Below are 17,604 nucleotides of genomic sequence, written 5' to 3'. Positions count from 1 at the left end.
CAGAATGTCCCCACAAGGGCCCTTGTGTTCCATTCCTAATGCCACAGTTCACCTTCAGCAGAATAATGAATAAGACCAGAAAAGGTAGAAAGTTTCAGGATTGGAAGTGTGGTGACTTGATCAAGGACCCCACTAAGGGATTCAAGTAATAGTTCTAATAATCCCTTTGTTTGGAGCCGTGGAGATTTTTTCCTTTTAAGATTTTATTTATTTATTTGACAGAGAGAGAGAGAGAGAGATCACAAGTAGGCAGAGAGGCAGGCAGAGAGAGAGGGGGAAGCAGGCTCCCTGCTGAGCAGACCAGATGCTGGTCTCAGTCCCAGGACGCCGAGATCATGACCTGAGCTGAAGGCAGAGGATTAACCCAATGAGCCACCCAGGTGCCCCAGAGCCCTGGACATTTTTTTTTTTTTTAAAGATTTTATTTATTTATTTATTTGACAGAGAGAAATCACAAGTAGATGGAGAGGCAGGCAGAGAGAGACAGAGGGAAGCGGGCTCCCCGCGGAGCAGAGAGCCCGATGCGGGACTCGATCCCAGGACCCTGAGATCATGACCTGAGCCGAAGGCAGCGGCGCAACCCACTGAGCCACCCAGGCGCCCCAGCCCTGGACATTTTTATAGCCTAGGTCAGTGCACCTTAGATTTAGAATGGGTGAAGGGTGTGCTCTTCTTGTGAGAAGTGGGGAAAAGGTGGTCCTACAAGCAAAAGTGATAATGGAGATCCTGTGGTGTTAGGAGGGAGTGCATCTGGGAAGCTGAAGATTGAGAAATGTGTTAAAAGCGCCCATTTCCATGAAGCGCTTGGACATCTCCACGTGCATGGGTCCGCTTGCTGGAAGTCCACTGCTCTCACTTAGCAGTTCGAATTCTTTCTGACCATCTCCAGCCCAGCCATGGGCCTAATGATTTCCACCTGTTCTCCTTCCTGTGCATGCCAGTCAATCACCCTCAAATTCCCACAAACACGCAAACCTGTTCATTCAATGCTCACTACCCGCCCCAGGCTGGGTCCTGTGCTCACGGGTGCCCGGGTAAGACACGTCCTTGCCCTGGCCGTCTCAGCACAGCACTACCCCAGGATAGTGCATGAGACCCTCGAAGCAGGAGCAAGAACAAGGTCTGGAAGTAGAGGAGATGGATGCTGTGAAGATTGGACTAGTCTAGGGAAGGCCTCCCAAAGGAGGAGACAGGCCTGGAGGGATGACGGATTTGCCCCCACCGGAGAAGAGCAAAGAACCTTGTCCAACATCTGAAACACTCAACTGAGTCAGTTGTTAGAAAGGAAGACATTTGGGAAATAACAATGCTTGGGGATATCTGGGTGCGTCTGAGGTGTATGTGGGAACCGTTGCCACAGAGAAGGCTGGTTCCCTAAGGGCACTCACTGTTATTCATGATGGATTTCCTCGTATATGTCTGCAGATCCCATTGGCAACAGTCCCAGAGCAGACCGCGGAGTCCGAGGCTCAAGAAAAGCCAGGACACTCAGCCTCAACTGTACACTAGATTGATCGACGGGAACGACTAGCTTCTCCCACCTCCATCCTGATCTAACTGATCTCCGGTGGGATCCAGGCCTCCAGAAGGCAATTTTGACGAGGGAGGTGCTTTTGATGAGGGCTACCAATCTTGGCTTTGCGTATTGGTCACCTAGGTAATTTTGAAACTATACACTTAAATGCTGACCATAACACCATCCCATTGTTCACACTGAGTATTCAAAAACTCCTTTTTCTCTTTACAGGTAGTTTATACAGCTCATCTTTCTCCATCTCTGGTAGCTTGTCCCGTAGAGAAGCATCGTGCCTTGAGTAGAGGTTTCCACTGACAACTTACAACCCTCTCCAAGCTCCCAGTTTCAGAACAATGACGGTCTGTCAGTTTCTCAAGTATGGAGTTATTAATGAATGCGTAAGGGAAACAAAACCTGTCTCCTTCTCTGCTAGTTCCATCGGAGACATGAAAATGTCCCAGACAGGACAGGTTAACCACTGCCCAGGCTGCAGGGTATTTACGAAAGCTCAAGGACACAGTTGGACATGCTCAATACCTTCTTGTCTAATAATCCATTGAAAAAGGGGGTGAATTTTTGTCAGCTTCTGGTAACCATTACCAGCTTCACCTCCAAGTCCAAGTTTTTAACTCTGTATCATGTAGATTTGTGTCCTCTTGCTCAAGAGCCAGAGGAAGCTCATTTCCAGCTTCTTCATTCAACAACATACACTGAGTCACGTACACGGCAAGAGAGACTACTAAGCCAAATGTACCTATCTCAAACTAAGTCCTTGCCTGACACTTCTAGGTCACTGACCGGGCGGTGCCAGAGTTTGGTCATTCATATTTGTCCTGCTTACCTTCCCAGTAAGAGCCTCTCTAATTCTTTTAGCTTTTTTATTCTGCTGATCCTTTCCTTTTCCTCTAATCCAGTGGCTTTCATCATTCTTTCTCTTTTTAAAGAAGCTTTCATTTTTTTTTTTTAAAGATTTTATTTATTTATTTGACAGAGAGAAATCACAAGTAGATGGAGAGACAGGCAGAGAGAGAGAGAGGGAAGCAGGCTCCCTGCTGAGCAGAGAGCCCGATGCGGGACTCGATCCCAGGACCCTGAGATCATGACCTGAGCCGAAGGCAGCGGCTTAACCCACTGAGCCACCCAGGCGCCCCAAGAAGCTTTCATTTTTAAGTAACCTCTACACCCAACATGGGGCTCGAACTCATGACTGCAACGAACTTCCAGAGTTGCTGACTAAGCCAGCCAGGAGCCCCTAATCCAGCAGTTTTCAATTAAGTGCTATCAGACTCCTCTGTGGAACTTTTTAAAAAATTCAGATGTCCAGGTCTTAACCCAGACCTTCTTAACACTGTCAAGAACAACAAGAACTGTGCTTTCTGAGACGAGCTCCTCAGTAAAAATTCCTTCCTACTCCGCTTAGTTTCCCCGTGCATTCATCACTCACCTCGAACTGGGTCAAATCACCCTCCACACCACAAGCCCATCTCTGAATCTTCAAAGCGGACAAATACTAACCCCTTTGAGAGCTTTAAAATATGATGGAAATTTTAAGTAATGAAGACTGTGGTTAACCAAAGAAACTGGTAATTGTTTGGAATAATAAAAAACAGGAATTCTTTTCTTTTTCTTTTACAAATGAAGTTTAATTGATAATTCAGCTTCAGGAATAAAAATAACTTTCTAAAATGAGAGTATAAACATGTTTATTAAGTGTTTTTCAGAGTTTACTTCTTTTCTTCATTTATTTGCATAGAGAGCTGATCCATTCTCTTGCCTGAATGTTGTAAAGAAATTTAGAGCTTAGGTAGATGAGCTAATTACTCCCATCCTAAAACACCACATATCTCCCTAGTTGCCTCAAAGGCAGAAGGACTTTCTACTTTTCCCGTAATGTTTATGGCTGGAATACAGCACCTGCTTGAAATAAAATAGGGAGTCAGAGTTCACCCTAACCATGACCCCAAAAGTGTCTGGCATTAAACTCATGGACTCGGTTATTTCAGGAATTCGCCAACTACCATCTCCTTCATAAAATGAAGCACATTAAATTAAACTATTACAAAGGTTGAGAGTTCTAAAGGGGCCAATGTAGTCAAAGCCATTATGAATGGAAAATACCACATTTCTGTTGCTGGAAGTCTATAACAATCTGAGGAAACAGACCGTAGGTAAGAAGCACATTACTGCCTTTTCTAGTAACACTAACTGTTTTTTTTTTTTTTGTTTCGAATTCCTGTCCTGATCCCTGAGGGCGAAGATAGAAAAACAATTCCTGCTTTATTCTCTACAAGCTGTCAACAAGATGGAAGAACGGTGGGAGAAGAAAAATGGATGAGCATTGACAAGACTGAGAGGATGCTGGGAGCACACGGGATGTCCTCCGCGATGAGGATTCAGATGCGGACAGAGCCAGACTCAGATGTGTCGGGGTTCACAGCCAGTCACAGCCACGAACACACCCCACATGCTAACAAAACCGTCTAGTAAGTCCTACTGCATGAAATGAGTTAGGAAATGAATTAGGAAAGAACTTACCTCTGCCTCTGCTGAGAATTAAGCCTTTCCTACTGTTTCCTACGAACTCCTTCTCCTTACCAGGTCACAAACCACAGGCAGGAAGAAGGTCTTCCTGGAGAACTATAAGGGTCCCAGTTTCTGACCTGACCCTTCTCAGAACTGCCACTACAGACACTTGTTTATATGAAAACAGAGCACTTGATAACGGAGAACCTGAGCTAACAAGCTCTAGAGAAAACACAAAGACCTGAAATCAATAAACAATCCTAAAAAACTGATTTTATCTAGTGCTTTTATGTTCCTCACTGGCAATGAAGCTGGCTTTCCTATTTCCTGAGGAGGTCCCTACTCTGGAGGATAAATAAGGCATTGAAACCCACTAATGACTACATAATCCTAAATGATAGACAGCTGACTCATTCATTCATTCATTCATTCATTCACTCATCTCCACTTAAAGAGTTTCCAGGACTAAAGACCTTTTGGGCACTTGGTTTTTATTCCCTGGACAATACTAAATTTAAATATACCTAATTTTTGGATAAGCAAGAAAGTAAAACCCTAATATCCCAACATAGCATGCTAGGGATAATCACATCAACATATCAAACATGAAGAATATTTTTAAAGTATCAAATGTTTAGCAAATTAGCAATTTTTTTCCCCCTATTCTTGAATCTTGGGTATTTTGCAATTTCCCTTTTTTTAATACTTTTCTTCCATCCCTAGAGCCTCCTAATTTCACACTACCTGAGTAATCCGCTGTTTCATCAAAGAAACAAACGAAAACCTGCTTATCTTAGTGTACTCACCTACAAATCCCAAACCAGAGAAACCTACTTATGAAACACACGACCCCGTGCAACAACCGGAGAAACTTCGTTGCGGCCGCGTCACACTGCTGGTAAACCATGCAGGTGCCAACTATTTTTTCTCTCTCTCTTAACTTAATAACGCTTGTCAAAGGTTCCAGGAAACCAACTGTGACTTCAGCTTTTATTGCGTTCTGAGGGGATCAGTGGATACAGAGCCCCGGCATCACAGATCGCTCTCCCCGTACAGGGCGGAGGAGAAGGCGGTGTAATCCAGGGCGCCCGGCACGCTGCCCGGGCCTGAGTAGGCGGGCATCCTCTTGATGCAGTACTGGGCCTGATCCGGGGGCAGCTCTCGGCGCAGCTCCTCCGCCAGGATGTACGGCTGAGAAAGACACACACAAGGATTTGTAAGCTCAACTGCAGGACACGTGGGAATAGACGTGGTTTTCATACTTACACACGGCTTGCGTTTGTTTAGTCTAAATAAAGGGGGAAACGCCGGGAGTCCAATGGGCCCGGGAGCCGAGGACCCACACAAGGCTGCATTTCCCTGCTAAGAGCCAAGCTGCAAGGTGATTGCTCTTGGAGCCGGCAGGACATTTAATGGGCTTCATAAAGGCAGAGGGAGGACCAGCATCTGTACTTCTCAAACTGAGCCACCATGCAAGTAAAAAACACTATGACCTAAGAATCGTACTGGAAAGATAAAGGGATGGTTGGTTTATACCATATGCTGATGATAATGTGGGGATAGTTCACATGATCAACTTTTTTTTTTTTAATGTATACAATACATGTGTTTAGAAAATGGAGTCGTTTTTCTACTCAGTTTATTAAAAAGCTAATTTTGCCACTGGAGAAAACCTCTCTCTAAAGCAAAATAAAATCAACATTTAATAATGGGATGTATGTATTTTCTTAAAGGTCAAATGTCCAAAAGGAAACAGGCTAATTTTAATAAAACAGACTGGCTAAGTAAGAGGCAAAATAAATAAATAGCAAATATGCTTAACTTACAGTACGGTTTTTGGGGGTATGGGTGAGTTAGGTGAGCTTTGATTTATTACCTCCTGATCCGGTGGGCTCTCTCCCTCTACCCCCATCCTCAGGACACGGGATTAATTTTAAAACAAACGTTACTGTTGTCAGGATAGTTTATCTTGTCTGATGTGATAAGGTAATAAACATGGCTCTGCTGATGTTTTCACATGCTAAATTCTTCCTTCCTCTCAGCCAGAACACAGAGTAAAAGAAACCTATTCCACACTTAATTTATACCTACTAAGATATTGTTATTGTTCGGGGAATGAGAGTCAAAAATTCTGAACTTGCTGTTAAACTCCTACTTAATTTCTAGGCTACAGGTAATGCAAAGCTTGCCAATAGTTTAAAGGACTGAATGGCTATATTTAACTTAGCCTCCAGGGTTGGGCTCAAAGTCAGGGTCACCGATCCTTAAGAAAAGGTTCCCAGTTTCATAGTATCTGAATTGTGCAGTTTCTTCTTTCTGAGTCTTATCTCCTGGCCCAGAATGTAAAATGGAGTTTACCCAGTGAAACATACACAAAAAAACTCTATAAAATATGCACTGGGTTCCTTCTGTCAAACTCCCTGAGAGGCCCACACAAATGCTGGGAACAGAATGTCTGTGTTTTCTCTGTTCTGTGGGGGCCACTGTTAGGTTGACTTGCATTTTCTGAATTCGATGCTGACATGGTTCAAAACACACTAATATCGAAGTGGTTTTTACTTGGCAACGCTGTTTCCTGCTTTACTAGAACAATGCCATGAGCTCCCACAAAAGCAGAAGGAGATCTGTCGTCTACGGCCATACCACCCTGAATGCGCCCAATCTCGTCTGATCTCGGAAGCTAAGCAGGGTTGGGCCTGGTTAGTACTTGGATGGGAGAAGGAGATCTGTCACTGCACACCTTATCAGAAGCCAGGATCCGGAAGGAGGCAATGACCTGCTCCGCCGTGTCAGTGTCGGCCGTCTCTCTTGTCATGAAGTCGATGAAGGACTGGAAGGTGACGGTGCCTTGTCCGTTGGGATCCACCAGGGTCATGATGCGTGCAAATTCAGCTTCACCCTGAGGCGAGGTTGCAAAGAAACAGGTACTTTAACGGGACACAATCCTCAACAGTGCCATTCCCCGTCCTTTCACTCCTGACATGCAAATTCCTCATGGTTTGAACACTCAAACACTCCCTGCATTTCCCTTCAGTCTTTGGAACAGATTCCCCAGCGGAGTAACTTAAGTTTACTGCCATCAAATGATGTTACAAGTTGCTGTAATGTCAAGCCAGAAGCTCTCAAATGTCCGAATTCCTTCCTCTCTCTGTCCTTGTAGCCCTCAGGCCTGAACGGACTTCTGGAGGAGAACTAAGAGAGCAAGGGAGCTGGGCCTTTCCTCCGACCACAACCAACTGCTAAGTAGAAGGCAGTTCAGAATACGGCCCTCGTAATTTTTATTTTAAGGGTCTGAAAAGAATCAAAGCAGCTCATGTTCAAATACACATTAGAGTAAGAGGGAAAAGAACTTTGAAATTCATCAGGCTACCAAAAGTCATTGAGGTGTTCACACTTTTATGAGGGAACTACAGTTTGCAATAAAGTTGTCTTAAAAAGTTCATGTTTCCTTCCTTCACTAGGAAAAATAAAAATCTGACTGATTACGAATAACAATATATGTTCTGGTTCTGTGAAATGATTTTTATACAGCAGCAAGCAAACCTTCAGAAAGATCACCCTATACAATGAAAGTGAACCGATCCCAAATGTGCGATCACACGCTAAGCTAGTCATTTCCTGTAACGTAAGTCCAAACTCAAAAAACATTTTACAATCCTTGTAAAATGTTAACTTCTGTCTTACCAAATCATAACCCATGGAAATCAAGCAGGCTCTGAAATCCTCATGATCCATCAGGCCGTTCTTCCTCTGCCGACAAATACAAAGAACGGAGACTCAGAAAATTAGGGACAAAGCAAACAAGTGAAGCGAACAGGACAGAATCCGGTAAGAGAAAGGCCCCGTGGAGCCTTGCCGAGGAGATGGGAAAGGCCACCCCCGACTTCTAAGGGGATGGAACCAACACAAGGATATTACAAAATAGCTTCTTAGAAAGGAAGGAGGAGTCAGGGGATAACCACCAGGCAAAAGTGATAGGAGACTACACATTCACGACAACCACAGGAAAAAACCACCCAGAGCCGTGAGAATGACCCAGTCGGGAACCAACTACTGCCACGTACGACATAGCCCCAAGTGCTCCGAGAAATCATCATGCTCTCGTGGCCCCAAGGGGTCCTCACTTGTGGAGGTCCCCCTTAACAACAGCTCCTAGAACTCAGGCCCAGGGACCCTATAAGCACTCCCAGGCCCGTGGGCCAGGATCGTGTGACCCCTCTAGGCATCACAGCCTCTCCCCATAAACGCCACAAGGGTCTGCCCAGAGGAGCAAGTAGGAAGCCCATACAGATGACAGCTACCACAGCTGAGAAAAGGCCACGTCAGAACAAATGACAACCCCAACTCTCCAGAAACTGAGGCATCACACAAAACCCTAGACGTTAGGGACGTGCATGCTGTGCTAAGACCCTCTGGTCACTTCCTCTCCCCGCCTCTGACCCTCGGGTCCACCTCGCTAAGGCAGCCAATGGCCACCGTCGTGGGAGGTCTCCACTCTAGAAGCTCCAGTAAGAGCCCCTCAGGGCATGTCTGCTGTGCCCTCCGCCATTCATACCCTCACTATTCAATAGAAGATGACCCGAAATGTATCCGCATCCCTGACACCTGTCTCCACGACCTCAAGCACACTTCATTACCCCCCCCAAACATATACTGCTTAATATTTAAATGCATTTTTTTTTTTTAACTTGGCAGGTTCTGCGTTGTCCTCCTCTACGATCTCACTGTCTTGGATTCAAATAGCTGTGCCCCCATCAGAGGTCTATAGTCTGAACTCTATCAGGTCTGAACCTGGCTGCACAGCCCAGAGACTTGTTTTTTAGATTGTGGGGGCCAGTGAGGAGGGGCAGAGAATCTCAAGCAGGCTCCATGCCCAGCGCAAGCCTGACACGGGGCTCGATCTCACGACCTGAGATCATGACGTGAGCTGAAACTGAGAGTAGGCACTCAACCCACAGAACCACCTGGGCTCCCTGCCCAGAGGCATTTTGAGAACCGTTTACTGAGGACTATAAACCATATACACCTGTCCCATACAGAGTAATGAAAAACCCTTTTCTAAGGATCTTTAGCAAATGATATGTGGCCTTAGACGTCACTTTTAGCCATATGATATGCAAACTGGGAATTTTTGTATAAAGGATTGGTTTTACTCAATATGATTCAAATCAAAATCCCAGGAAGTATTTTAAAAGCAGCACCTTTTTATATGCCATTATCACGAAAATGGTCATCATCGTTCTGTTGGTGCATTTTCCTTAAAACCTGTCATGAGTCCATTTTATTAATTTAAAAAAATGGGTTTTGTATGTCAAAAGAGTACGTTAAGTTTTCATTGGAGGTTTCACCTAAATACTTGGGAAATGTACCTCAGGGTTTCATATTTAAATCTTTAGAAAAGATCTAAGTCCAACGACCACACTGCATCTGGGACAGACTTTTCCTTCTGGCTTTGCCATCGACTACAAAGCCACCACCCACCAGCCACCTGCAGAAAGCCACCTGCGAACCTCCAGCTCAAGTCCCCAGGCGCAACATCAGAGCCTAGCACTGTGTTTTTGCTGGTGGTTTCCCTTGGCGTTCATCATCCTGTTTCCCTGTAACGTTTACAGGGCAGTAAGACTTGCACTAAGATCATGAATAGGATTTCCAGTGCATTTTCACATCCCCAGTGCTGCCTTCCGAGCAAGTCGGGGGAGACGTACCCGGTCGAAGTGGTTGAAGGAGGCCCTGAACTCATTCATCTGCTCCTGAGTGATGCCCTTTGCGTCTCTCGTCAGGATCTGGGTCTCCACCTCATTGATGGTTCTGGCGATGGTCGTCAGCAGCACCTCCCACCCGACACGAATGTGCTACCAGAAGAAAAAGGAAATGGTCAGCTCTGGGTTCTTCTGTCCTGTCCATCTTGCCCTCCTGGTTTTCCTAACCGGAGGGCTTAGACCCAGAGGGAGGTAAGTAGGGCTTACCCAACTCTATTATTATCTGTACTTTTCTCATTCTAATTTTTTACTCTTCCTAAGATTTTGTAGTGGGAAGCGCTCAGAAGTGAGAGCGGGATTCTAACAGCGGCAAGTGGCACTTTCTAAATAAAATGCACAATGGAGAGTCTATCTGTCACTCAAAATAGATTTCCATTTACCAACTAGCAGGATGGGCCCAGGGTTACACCTGCCGGCTCCCAGGGGAGCAAACGGGGCCAGACTGGTAGAACCAGGAACCTTCAGTTACTCTCCAAGTAGTGCAATGACTTCACCGTCATGCTAACGAGGACGAGGATGGTGAAAACCAACCCTTCCATAGCTCCTGAAACAGTTCATGGAGCTTTTCCACATAGAGGCACAGGGAAGGCTTGAAGATCCCCCACTTCCATGGGGAAGCACCCCAAGAGGTGGTGACACGGTCACAGCGGGAAGCAAAGCCCCAAGCCCGTGTACCTCCATGGTGTAGTTAGTGTGCTTGTTGTCAAAGACCAGTGCCTCCTGGATGAGCTGATGGTCTCCCTCCAGCTTGTCGATGTTGTTCTTATAGTTGATGATGTTGTGCTCGTACTGCTTCAGCTGGTTCATCTGGTCTTCCAGGGCCCCCGTGATCTGGACGGAGCTGCGGGCAATCTCCTGACGGGGCAAGCAGAGGGAGGCAAACCAGTGAGCCGGCCTCTGGGGCCCGCCGTGTGCGAGTCAGGATCCATGGGTGAGCTGCCGAAGCCACGACCGCATGCGACAGCCCCTAGAGTCCCCCGATTTTCTCCAGGGTGGTGGGAAACAGCAGTCCCATGGCGGGACAGCAGTTCTAGCTCTAGTTCATCTAGGTGGTTGGGGGGAGGTGGGAATCAATGGAGATCCAAAACAGCAAAGCAAGAAGAGGGATAAGAGAAGAGTCGTTTCTTCTTCGGCTGCAGAGGGAAGCTCCCTGGGTCCCAGCTGCCCTGTTCTGGAGGAGGCTGGGGGATGTTCTGCAGGAGAGAAGCTGCCAGACAGATTGAAGACCACTGGAAGGTCAAAAGAATTTCATATTCCTACAGCTTTTCCCTTTAAGGAGGAAGCTAATATTGTATCACCAAAAGGGAGGTTGGGAGAAACACATGAAGGGCAACAGGTATCTCTTGGCTGTTCTTAGTGATAAAATGAACCCCCAAATCAGTACCATTCCAAGATCACTTTTCCTTAAATGTTCTGAAAATGCAAAAGATTTGTGACTCTTCCCACGTCCTCCTTAGGGACGGAGGGTTTAGAATCTAGGTCCCACAGAGACTAAACACCAAGAAAGAGCTCCAACATCCTTTTTAATGTCCAAATGAACAGATAGCAGCAAGAGCGGCCTCATCGCCCTTTTCAGTGGGGCCCCCTCACACTGCACCGAGGTCTGCAGGCTACACGAGCTCAGGGACCCAAAGGAGTAAAGCCCGGTGCTACATCAAGGGCCCCCATAGCACTGAGCGGGGCAACAAGCAGAGAAGCAGAAGAGGGGTCACTGTTAGGTCAACACAGGGGCTCATTTCAAGGGCTGCAAGAAGCTCTTTGGAAAGGCACCATCCTACCTCCATCTTGTTCTGGATCCACGGCCCAATGGCGTTGGCCTGTGCGGCAAACTGGCGCCGCAGACGCTCATTGGCATGTTGGCGGGCCAGCTCCTCCTGCAGGGACTGATCCCTGATGGGCACAAGCTGCTTCACCTGTCAGGGACCAAGGGCACAGGGATTAGGGGCCAGCCTGCATCCTGTAGGGGTGTGACCAAGATTTGTGCCTATGGTCCAAAGTGCAGGGCGGGAGGGGGGGGGGCGGACATAGGGAGGGGGGGGGAAAGGGGAAGTAGGGAGACCGAGCGCCCCTACTATAGGAACTGAGGGAGAGCTGGGTCTAGTCCTGGCAGCCATGCAGTGGAAAGGCAGAGTGTACCTGCATTAAAGACAAGGAGGTCCCTGCAGCCAAGAGTGGGGTGGGGTGGAGGGGTTGGGGAGGTGTTTCAGGGGCCCAGTCCAAAGCGCAGAGGATTTGTGAACCTGAGTGAGGGAGAGCTGACATCTTTATTTTCATGCTCTCTAACTGAAAGTTAGCATTTCCTTCGATTATGAATGTGGGCAGCAAATCCATAGTCATATTTAGCCGTGCTGCGTCTTGATCACAGTAAAAAATCACAGACAGTCTCATGTAACAGGAGTTATTGCCTGCCTCTCAAAATAGCACGCACACTCATCCCTGCTTCGAAATGACCAGATCTGCTGCTAGGCCCTGGTTTAAAATGTGTCCGTGCAGGAGCACAGCCATTACCATACAGCAGCTTTTAAAAAACATTTTAATGGCTATATTTTGACATCATTTGTTTCTGTTGCCACCTTAAACGTCTTTAGGAATTTACTAATACATTTATCTGAAGGGACCCACAGGCTGCCACAGACTGCCGGAAGGATCCAAGACACAAAAAAGTTAAGGATCCCTGCTTAGGTTCGTGAGTTCAACTCTTATCTAATGTGCGATCACAGGACAGCGTTGCACCAGCCTACACCTCTCTCATTCCATTTGTACCCTGTGATTTACAGTTTCATGCCCTGCCTGAGTTCCCTTTGAATCCACAGACAAAGGAACTATTTCAGACCTCTTTTTTGCATTTTCTGCAAAACTGCTCCTACAGACGTCATTGTTCATAATGTCCCTTTCACAAAAATCCACATGCCCACTTTGCTCTTCAACTTCATGCTGGGAGAAATGTTTGTCCCATTTTAAGAAAGGACCTAATTTCCTATTCTTCAGGAGGAAGACTTAGCTCAACATGTTCGTTTCCACGATGGTTGTCAGAAGGCCTGAGCTACGTCTGAAGCTCAAATGCAGTCCGTCGGTCCCATCTCTCAGAAATCCTCTCTCCTCCCCAGACCTGGTCTTCTCCCCTTCTGCACTGTTGATAACTGAACAATTGTTGCTCGTGTGTTTTCACAGCAAGCCACCTCAGATCCACTTGGTGGACTGACTTTGAGGGACTCTGTAGTAGCATTTGGAGATAACTGTACTCGAATTCAAACCATGAGGATAAATTTTTTCTTAAGGACGAGACAAAAACTCTTAAATGATCCCATGTGGACTATAATTAAATCTGTGGACAGTTTCCCAAAATCTAAAACGCAGCACGTCAGCAGGAGTCCTTGAGTTCCCCCGTTTTCCAGGCAATTTTTCTGCATTTAAAATTAACACACATTTGGAAAGTGTCTTATCCCATATTCTAAAAATTGTTTAATGGAGTACGTACTATAGACAGGCTTGAGTGCACCAAATTTTCAGTAGGGGTTTTAAAAATAGTTTCCCTTATGGTATTAGTCTCATAACCTATACTGATTTTGCCAACATTTTATAAGATCTTCCTTAAGGAAAAATATTTCTACCTTTTTTTTTTTTTTTTTAAGATTTTATTTACTTGTCAGAGAGAGAGGGAAAGAGGAGAGGGGCAAAAAGAGGGAGAAGCAGGCTCTCTGCTTAGCAAGAAGCCCGATGTCGGACTCGATCCCTGGACCCTGAGATCATGACCTGAGCCAAAGGCAGCTGCTTAACCGTCCAAGCCATCCGAGCCACCCAAATGTCCATCTACTTTCTCTCCTTACAGATCAGAGGCTGCCTAGTGGCACTTAAGAGTCTAACATATTTCATCTGTTAAAAACAAGACAACACTCTCGCAATTGAGTCGCTCAGGTTAAGTCCCATGTCACCTATCCGAGACTCAGTTCCAGCTCCTGTTTGCCCAGGAGCAGAATCAACAGTCAGTGGCCCAATGAGCACATTGAGATAATCTGCCAGACAGATGCCTGCTACCCCCTGAAGGAAAGCAACCTCGCAATAACCAACCAGATTTGTTTGCCTAGTCTGACTTCCTTGCTCCCACTCCCCTCGGCCCATGAAAGTCTCTCGTGTTGTACCACACCTCAGAGCTCCCTTCTATCTGCTCCATGAGAGGTGTGCCTGGTTCCAACACTGTGAAAGCCGGGGAAACCCTGATTGTCGTTCAGCTCAGTCACTCTCGTTCCCCCAAGTATTTATGCCCGCCCTCCGCCTTGGCTCCGGGAACGCCCGCCTCGGTCACCCACCTTGTCCCACTTGGCCCGGAGCTCGTCCATGGTGACAGTGCTGTAGGGGTTGCTGGAGCTGATTCTGATGTTGTAGCTCTGGATCACCTTTTCCACCTCGTTCTGGATGGCCATGATGGACTGCCGCTCGCCGTCCGCCTCCGGCAGCGTGGCCTTGAACTGCTCGTGAGCAGTGATCAGACTCTAACCCAGAGACAGAAGTGGAGGGAACTTTACTGTCGTGTGGATGCTACAGGTTTTGGTGTTCCCTTCTGCACATGTGTGTATGCCTTCTATAAGGGCAGGAATCTGTGCGGGGAAAACAAATTCTGGATGTTTTCAGAAAGTGGTTTGGTGCACAAAAGTCAGGTTCCTTGGAAATGGAAAAAAAGATAACCACGATGACTAATTAATGGCTATGAATCCAAAGTCTTCAAAAAAAAAAAAAGTAACTGTTTCCTTTAAAAAAAAAAAAAGTTTGCTTTCATAATTTTTGATCCCCAACTACTGTCTGTGTTTTACTCTCCACTGACAAACAGAACTCAGCTGCCCTTTCTAACCTCTTACCTTTGTAGTCCAACAAAAGAAACTACCGTTTCCTGCCTTTATACTTAAAGACCACCAGGAAATACATCCCTACTTCTCAAAAGGAGAAGGCCATGAAAACCAACTCTTTCCCCCTACGGCTTTAAAAACCTCCATTTATCAAACCTATCCTTTGGCCCTAATGTGTAAGGCAGGAGCCCCTTGGTTCTGGTCTAGGTAGATGCCTGGCAAACTACTTTCCAGTGCCTAGCTAACAGTCACTATAGTCACTGCAAGAGATTGGCTGCTATAGAGAGACTGACCTTACACCCAAGGAAGAAACTATATCATGCATTAGGTATGGCTTCCACAGCAAACTTAGAAGTCTCACTCATTCCAAAAATAAATGATTTTAGGTTGCTAACCTCTGCTTAAGAACGCACACACAAAAACATGCAATGTTCAACAAAGTAATTTCTTTCTTCCTACACCCAGGTGTAAACCCTTCCAGAATGTTCCTTGGCAGGGAGGTGTGGGTTCAAATTCCAACCTTCAGCCTTCCTTCATATTTGGATTCTTTCTGATGATTTACCTATTTTACAGAAAGAAGAATTTAGAAGTATTTTCCCTGAATATTCCACTGTACATCAAATTCATTGTACACTGGCCTCTCAGTAGACTAGGTGCTGGCTCTTTGAGAGGAACTCTCCTCCCTAACGTGACTCCTTACAGAAGTCTTACTCACAACTTTGAAGTTCTGGAAGAAATCAGAAGCAGAGCATTCTGGTGTTACGGGAAATAGGAGGTGCTGCTTTGTGGTTTCTTATGTTTTTGGCCCAGCAAAACTATATAGATCTCAACAAACAGTAATATGCAAGTATTTGCAAGGTCCTTATCTCAACAGCCAATAAACTCACACCTTTCTACAAATACCATCCAAGGGCATAAATGTCAATGTTGCTCAAGGACTCCACAGAATTTTTTAAAGAACAGGCCCTTTTAGATGTCTTCACCATTGTCAGATGATGTTAATTTTTCCATCGCCGCCAAGCCTCGTGCACACATTTTTAAGCTAAGGGTCCAAGGGTTATTTGGGCTGCCTAGCTACATTTTTCTTAGTAAGAAGCAAAACAAAAGAATTCCACGTTTTTAAAATGACACTTCCTCTCGAGCGCAGTACGGGCATGGGGCTGGGGCTTCAGGTACCTGGATTTCCTCAATGCTGTGGACAATGAACATGTCCTGCAGGTCCTCCATGGCGCCCTCCATCCAATTGTTGAAAGGAGCCGCTCGCTTGGCAAACTCCAGGTGAAGCTGATCAATGGTTTCTAGCAATTTCTCAGTTCTCTGGAGAGAAGTTAAACAGAGAAGCATTATCACGGATAAATACAAAAAGTTCTCTCCAAAGATGGCAACACAGGTTCCAGAACAAACAACTGTTATCTAACATTTTGTTAATCACAATGCACTCATCATCAGCATGTGTATACAAAAGATTAGCCAGTGTTCCGTGATTAGGCTGAGCCCTACAGGTCCCTGAAGTGGATTCTGAATTAAAAAAAAAAAAAAAATTAATAACATCCAGAATAGGCTTGTTTTCAAAGGAGAGTACTCTGCTCTGTGCTACTTTTCTGAAAACTGAGACTCCATCGGGGGGATGTAGTCACTGGCTTCCGACTGACATAGGACCCTTAAGGTCAGCTCTGATTCCCCAAACATGCTAGGTAACAACACTCAACACACTGTCCTCCTCTTCTGGGCAACACACCTCACACCTTTCCCAGATGTCACTGACCTAAGTGAAGACAGAGGAACTACAGCTTAACGTTCTCAAATCCTACTTCAGGATCTAACACAGAGATCCTCCCACTCTCTCTGGGCATGGTTTTGAGTCCTGTAATCACCACCTGATACAAAATGGGTTTGTACCATCATCTTACTACCTCTGGATTCCTCTTTTTTTTTTTTTTAAATTCAAAAGTACGCTTCACTGAAAAAAAAATATGCTTCCCTGCTCTGTGGATAAATTATGGGACAAAGCTACCCACTTCACATCTCCCACTTTCTCTTATTTTTCATATTCTCTGTGGTGGCTCCTCTCATGAGACAACCTGTTTTGCTTTAGACACAACATGCCACAAAAAAGCAGGGAAAATTAATAACAGGGACTCTAATTCAAGAGCCTCTGTGAAAAGATCTTATGTCAACAGGTGGCTGACGGGAAGTCAGGTCACCAGGCTTCACCTCCAGGGCCTCCCTCCTCTTCTGAGTAAGCGTTCCCAGTCTGTCCCACTGGTCACAGATTTTCTGGCACCGATCGTTGACGTTCACGGCGTCATGATAGTCTAGTTCGCTGCGGGGAGTGAAAACAAAGATGAACTTTCCCTGATGTTATGAGGAAAATGGACATGGGCTCAAACAGACTTTCGTTTTTAAGATCTGAGGAAAAAGTGGCAGAATATTTCAGGGATTTGTTAACTGTCACCATTGCAAACATGATCATTGATCTTTGACAGATTCCAGGAAGAATGAATAAAACTCTTGCTGGTCCAACGGTTTTCTATACAGTCAAAAATCCTGTCTTCTCTGTGCCCCAAGCTGATTTCATTATGGCCCGGCCCAAGAGTATTATTATTATTATTATTTTTTAATTTTATTATTTTTTTTAGTTTATTTTATTTGACAGAGAGAGAGATCACAAGTAGGCAGAGAGGCAGGCAGAGACAGAGGGGAAGCAGGCTCCCTGCTGAGCAGAGGGCCCAATGCGAGGCTCGATCCCAGGACACTGAGATCATGACCCAAGCCGAAGGCAGCGGCTTAATCCACTGAGCCACCCAGGCGCCCCCCAAGAGTATTATTTTTAAGTGTCAGTGTACCTGTAAACAAAGCCAACCATCTGACCTGGAGGACAGGCCTGTGGGCCGCCCAAAGCCACAGCTACTGGAACAGCAAAGTGAGTCAAGGGGGAGAGAGGTATCAGCTTGCACCCCATCGT

At 45.9% G+C, this 17,604-nt stretch overlaps 1 protein-coding gene across 1 annotated transcript in view; it reads right to left on the bottom strand.

The window, feature by feature from the left end:
* Positions 1–5,015: 5,015 nt before the first annotated feature.
* ACTN2 (actinin alpha 2) overlaps positions 5,016–17,604 on the bottom strand; it is a 63,453-nt gene continuing 50,864 nt past the window's right edge. Inside the window, exons 13-21 of the mRNA XM_004774788.3 lie at positions 16,854–16,962; positions 15,816–15,956; positions 14,106–14,288; positions 11,577–11,711; positions 10,474–10,653; positions 9,745–9,891; positions 7,724–7,789; positions 6,780–6,938; positions 5,016–5,230 (exon numbers count right to left, since the gene is read on the bottom strand). Of these exons, the coding sequence (XP_004774845.1) occupies positions 5,072–5,230; positions 6,780–6,938; positions 7,724–7,789; positions 9,745–9,891; positions 10,474–10,653; positions 11,577–11,711; positions 14,106–14,288; positions 15,816–15,956; positions 16,854–16,962 (1,279 nt within the window). The 3' untranslated portion in view covers positions 5,016–5,071. The remainder of the gene's footprint in view (positions 5,231–6,779; positions 6,939–7,723; positions 7,790–9,744; positions 9,892–10,473; positions 10,654–11,576; positions 11,712–14,105; positions 14,289–15,815; positions 15,957–16,853; positions 16,963–17,604) is intronic.

This window comes from Mustela putorius, unplaced genomic scaffold (genome assembly GCF_011764305.1).
Source record: "Mustela putorius furo isolate JIRA1106 unplaced genomic scaffold, ASM1176430v1.1 tig00001118_pilon_pilon_pilon, whole genome shotgun sequence".
NCBI lineage: Eukaryota > Metazoa > Chordata > Mammalia > Carnivora > Mustelidae > Mustela > Mustela putorius.
Note: the sequence above shows the minus strand (reverse complement) of the source record. Positions and strands in the feature narration are given on the sequence as shown.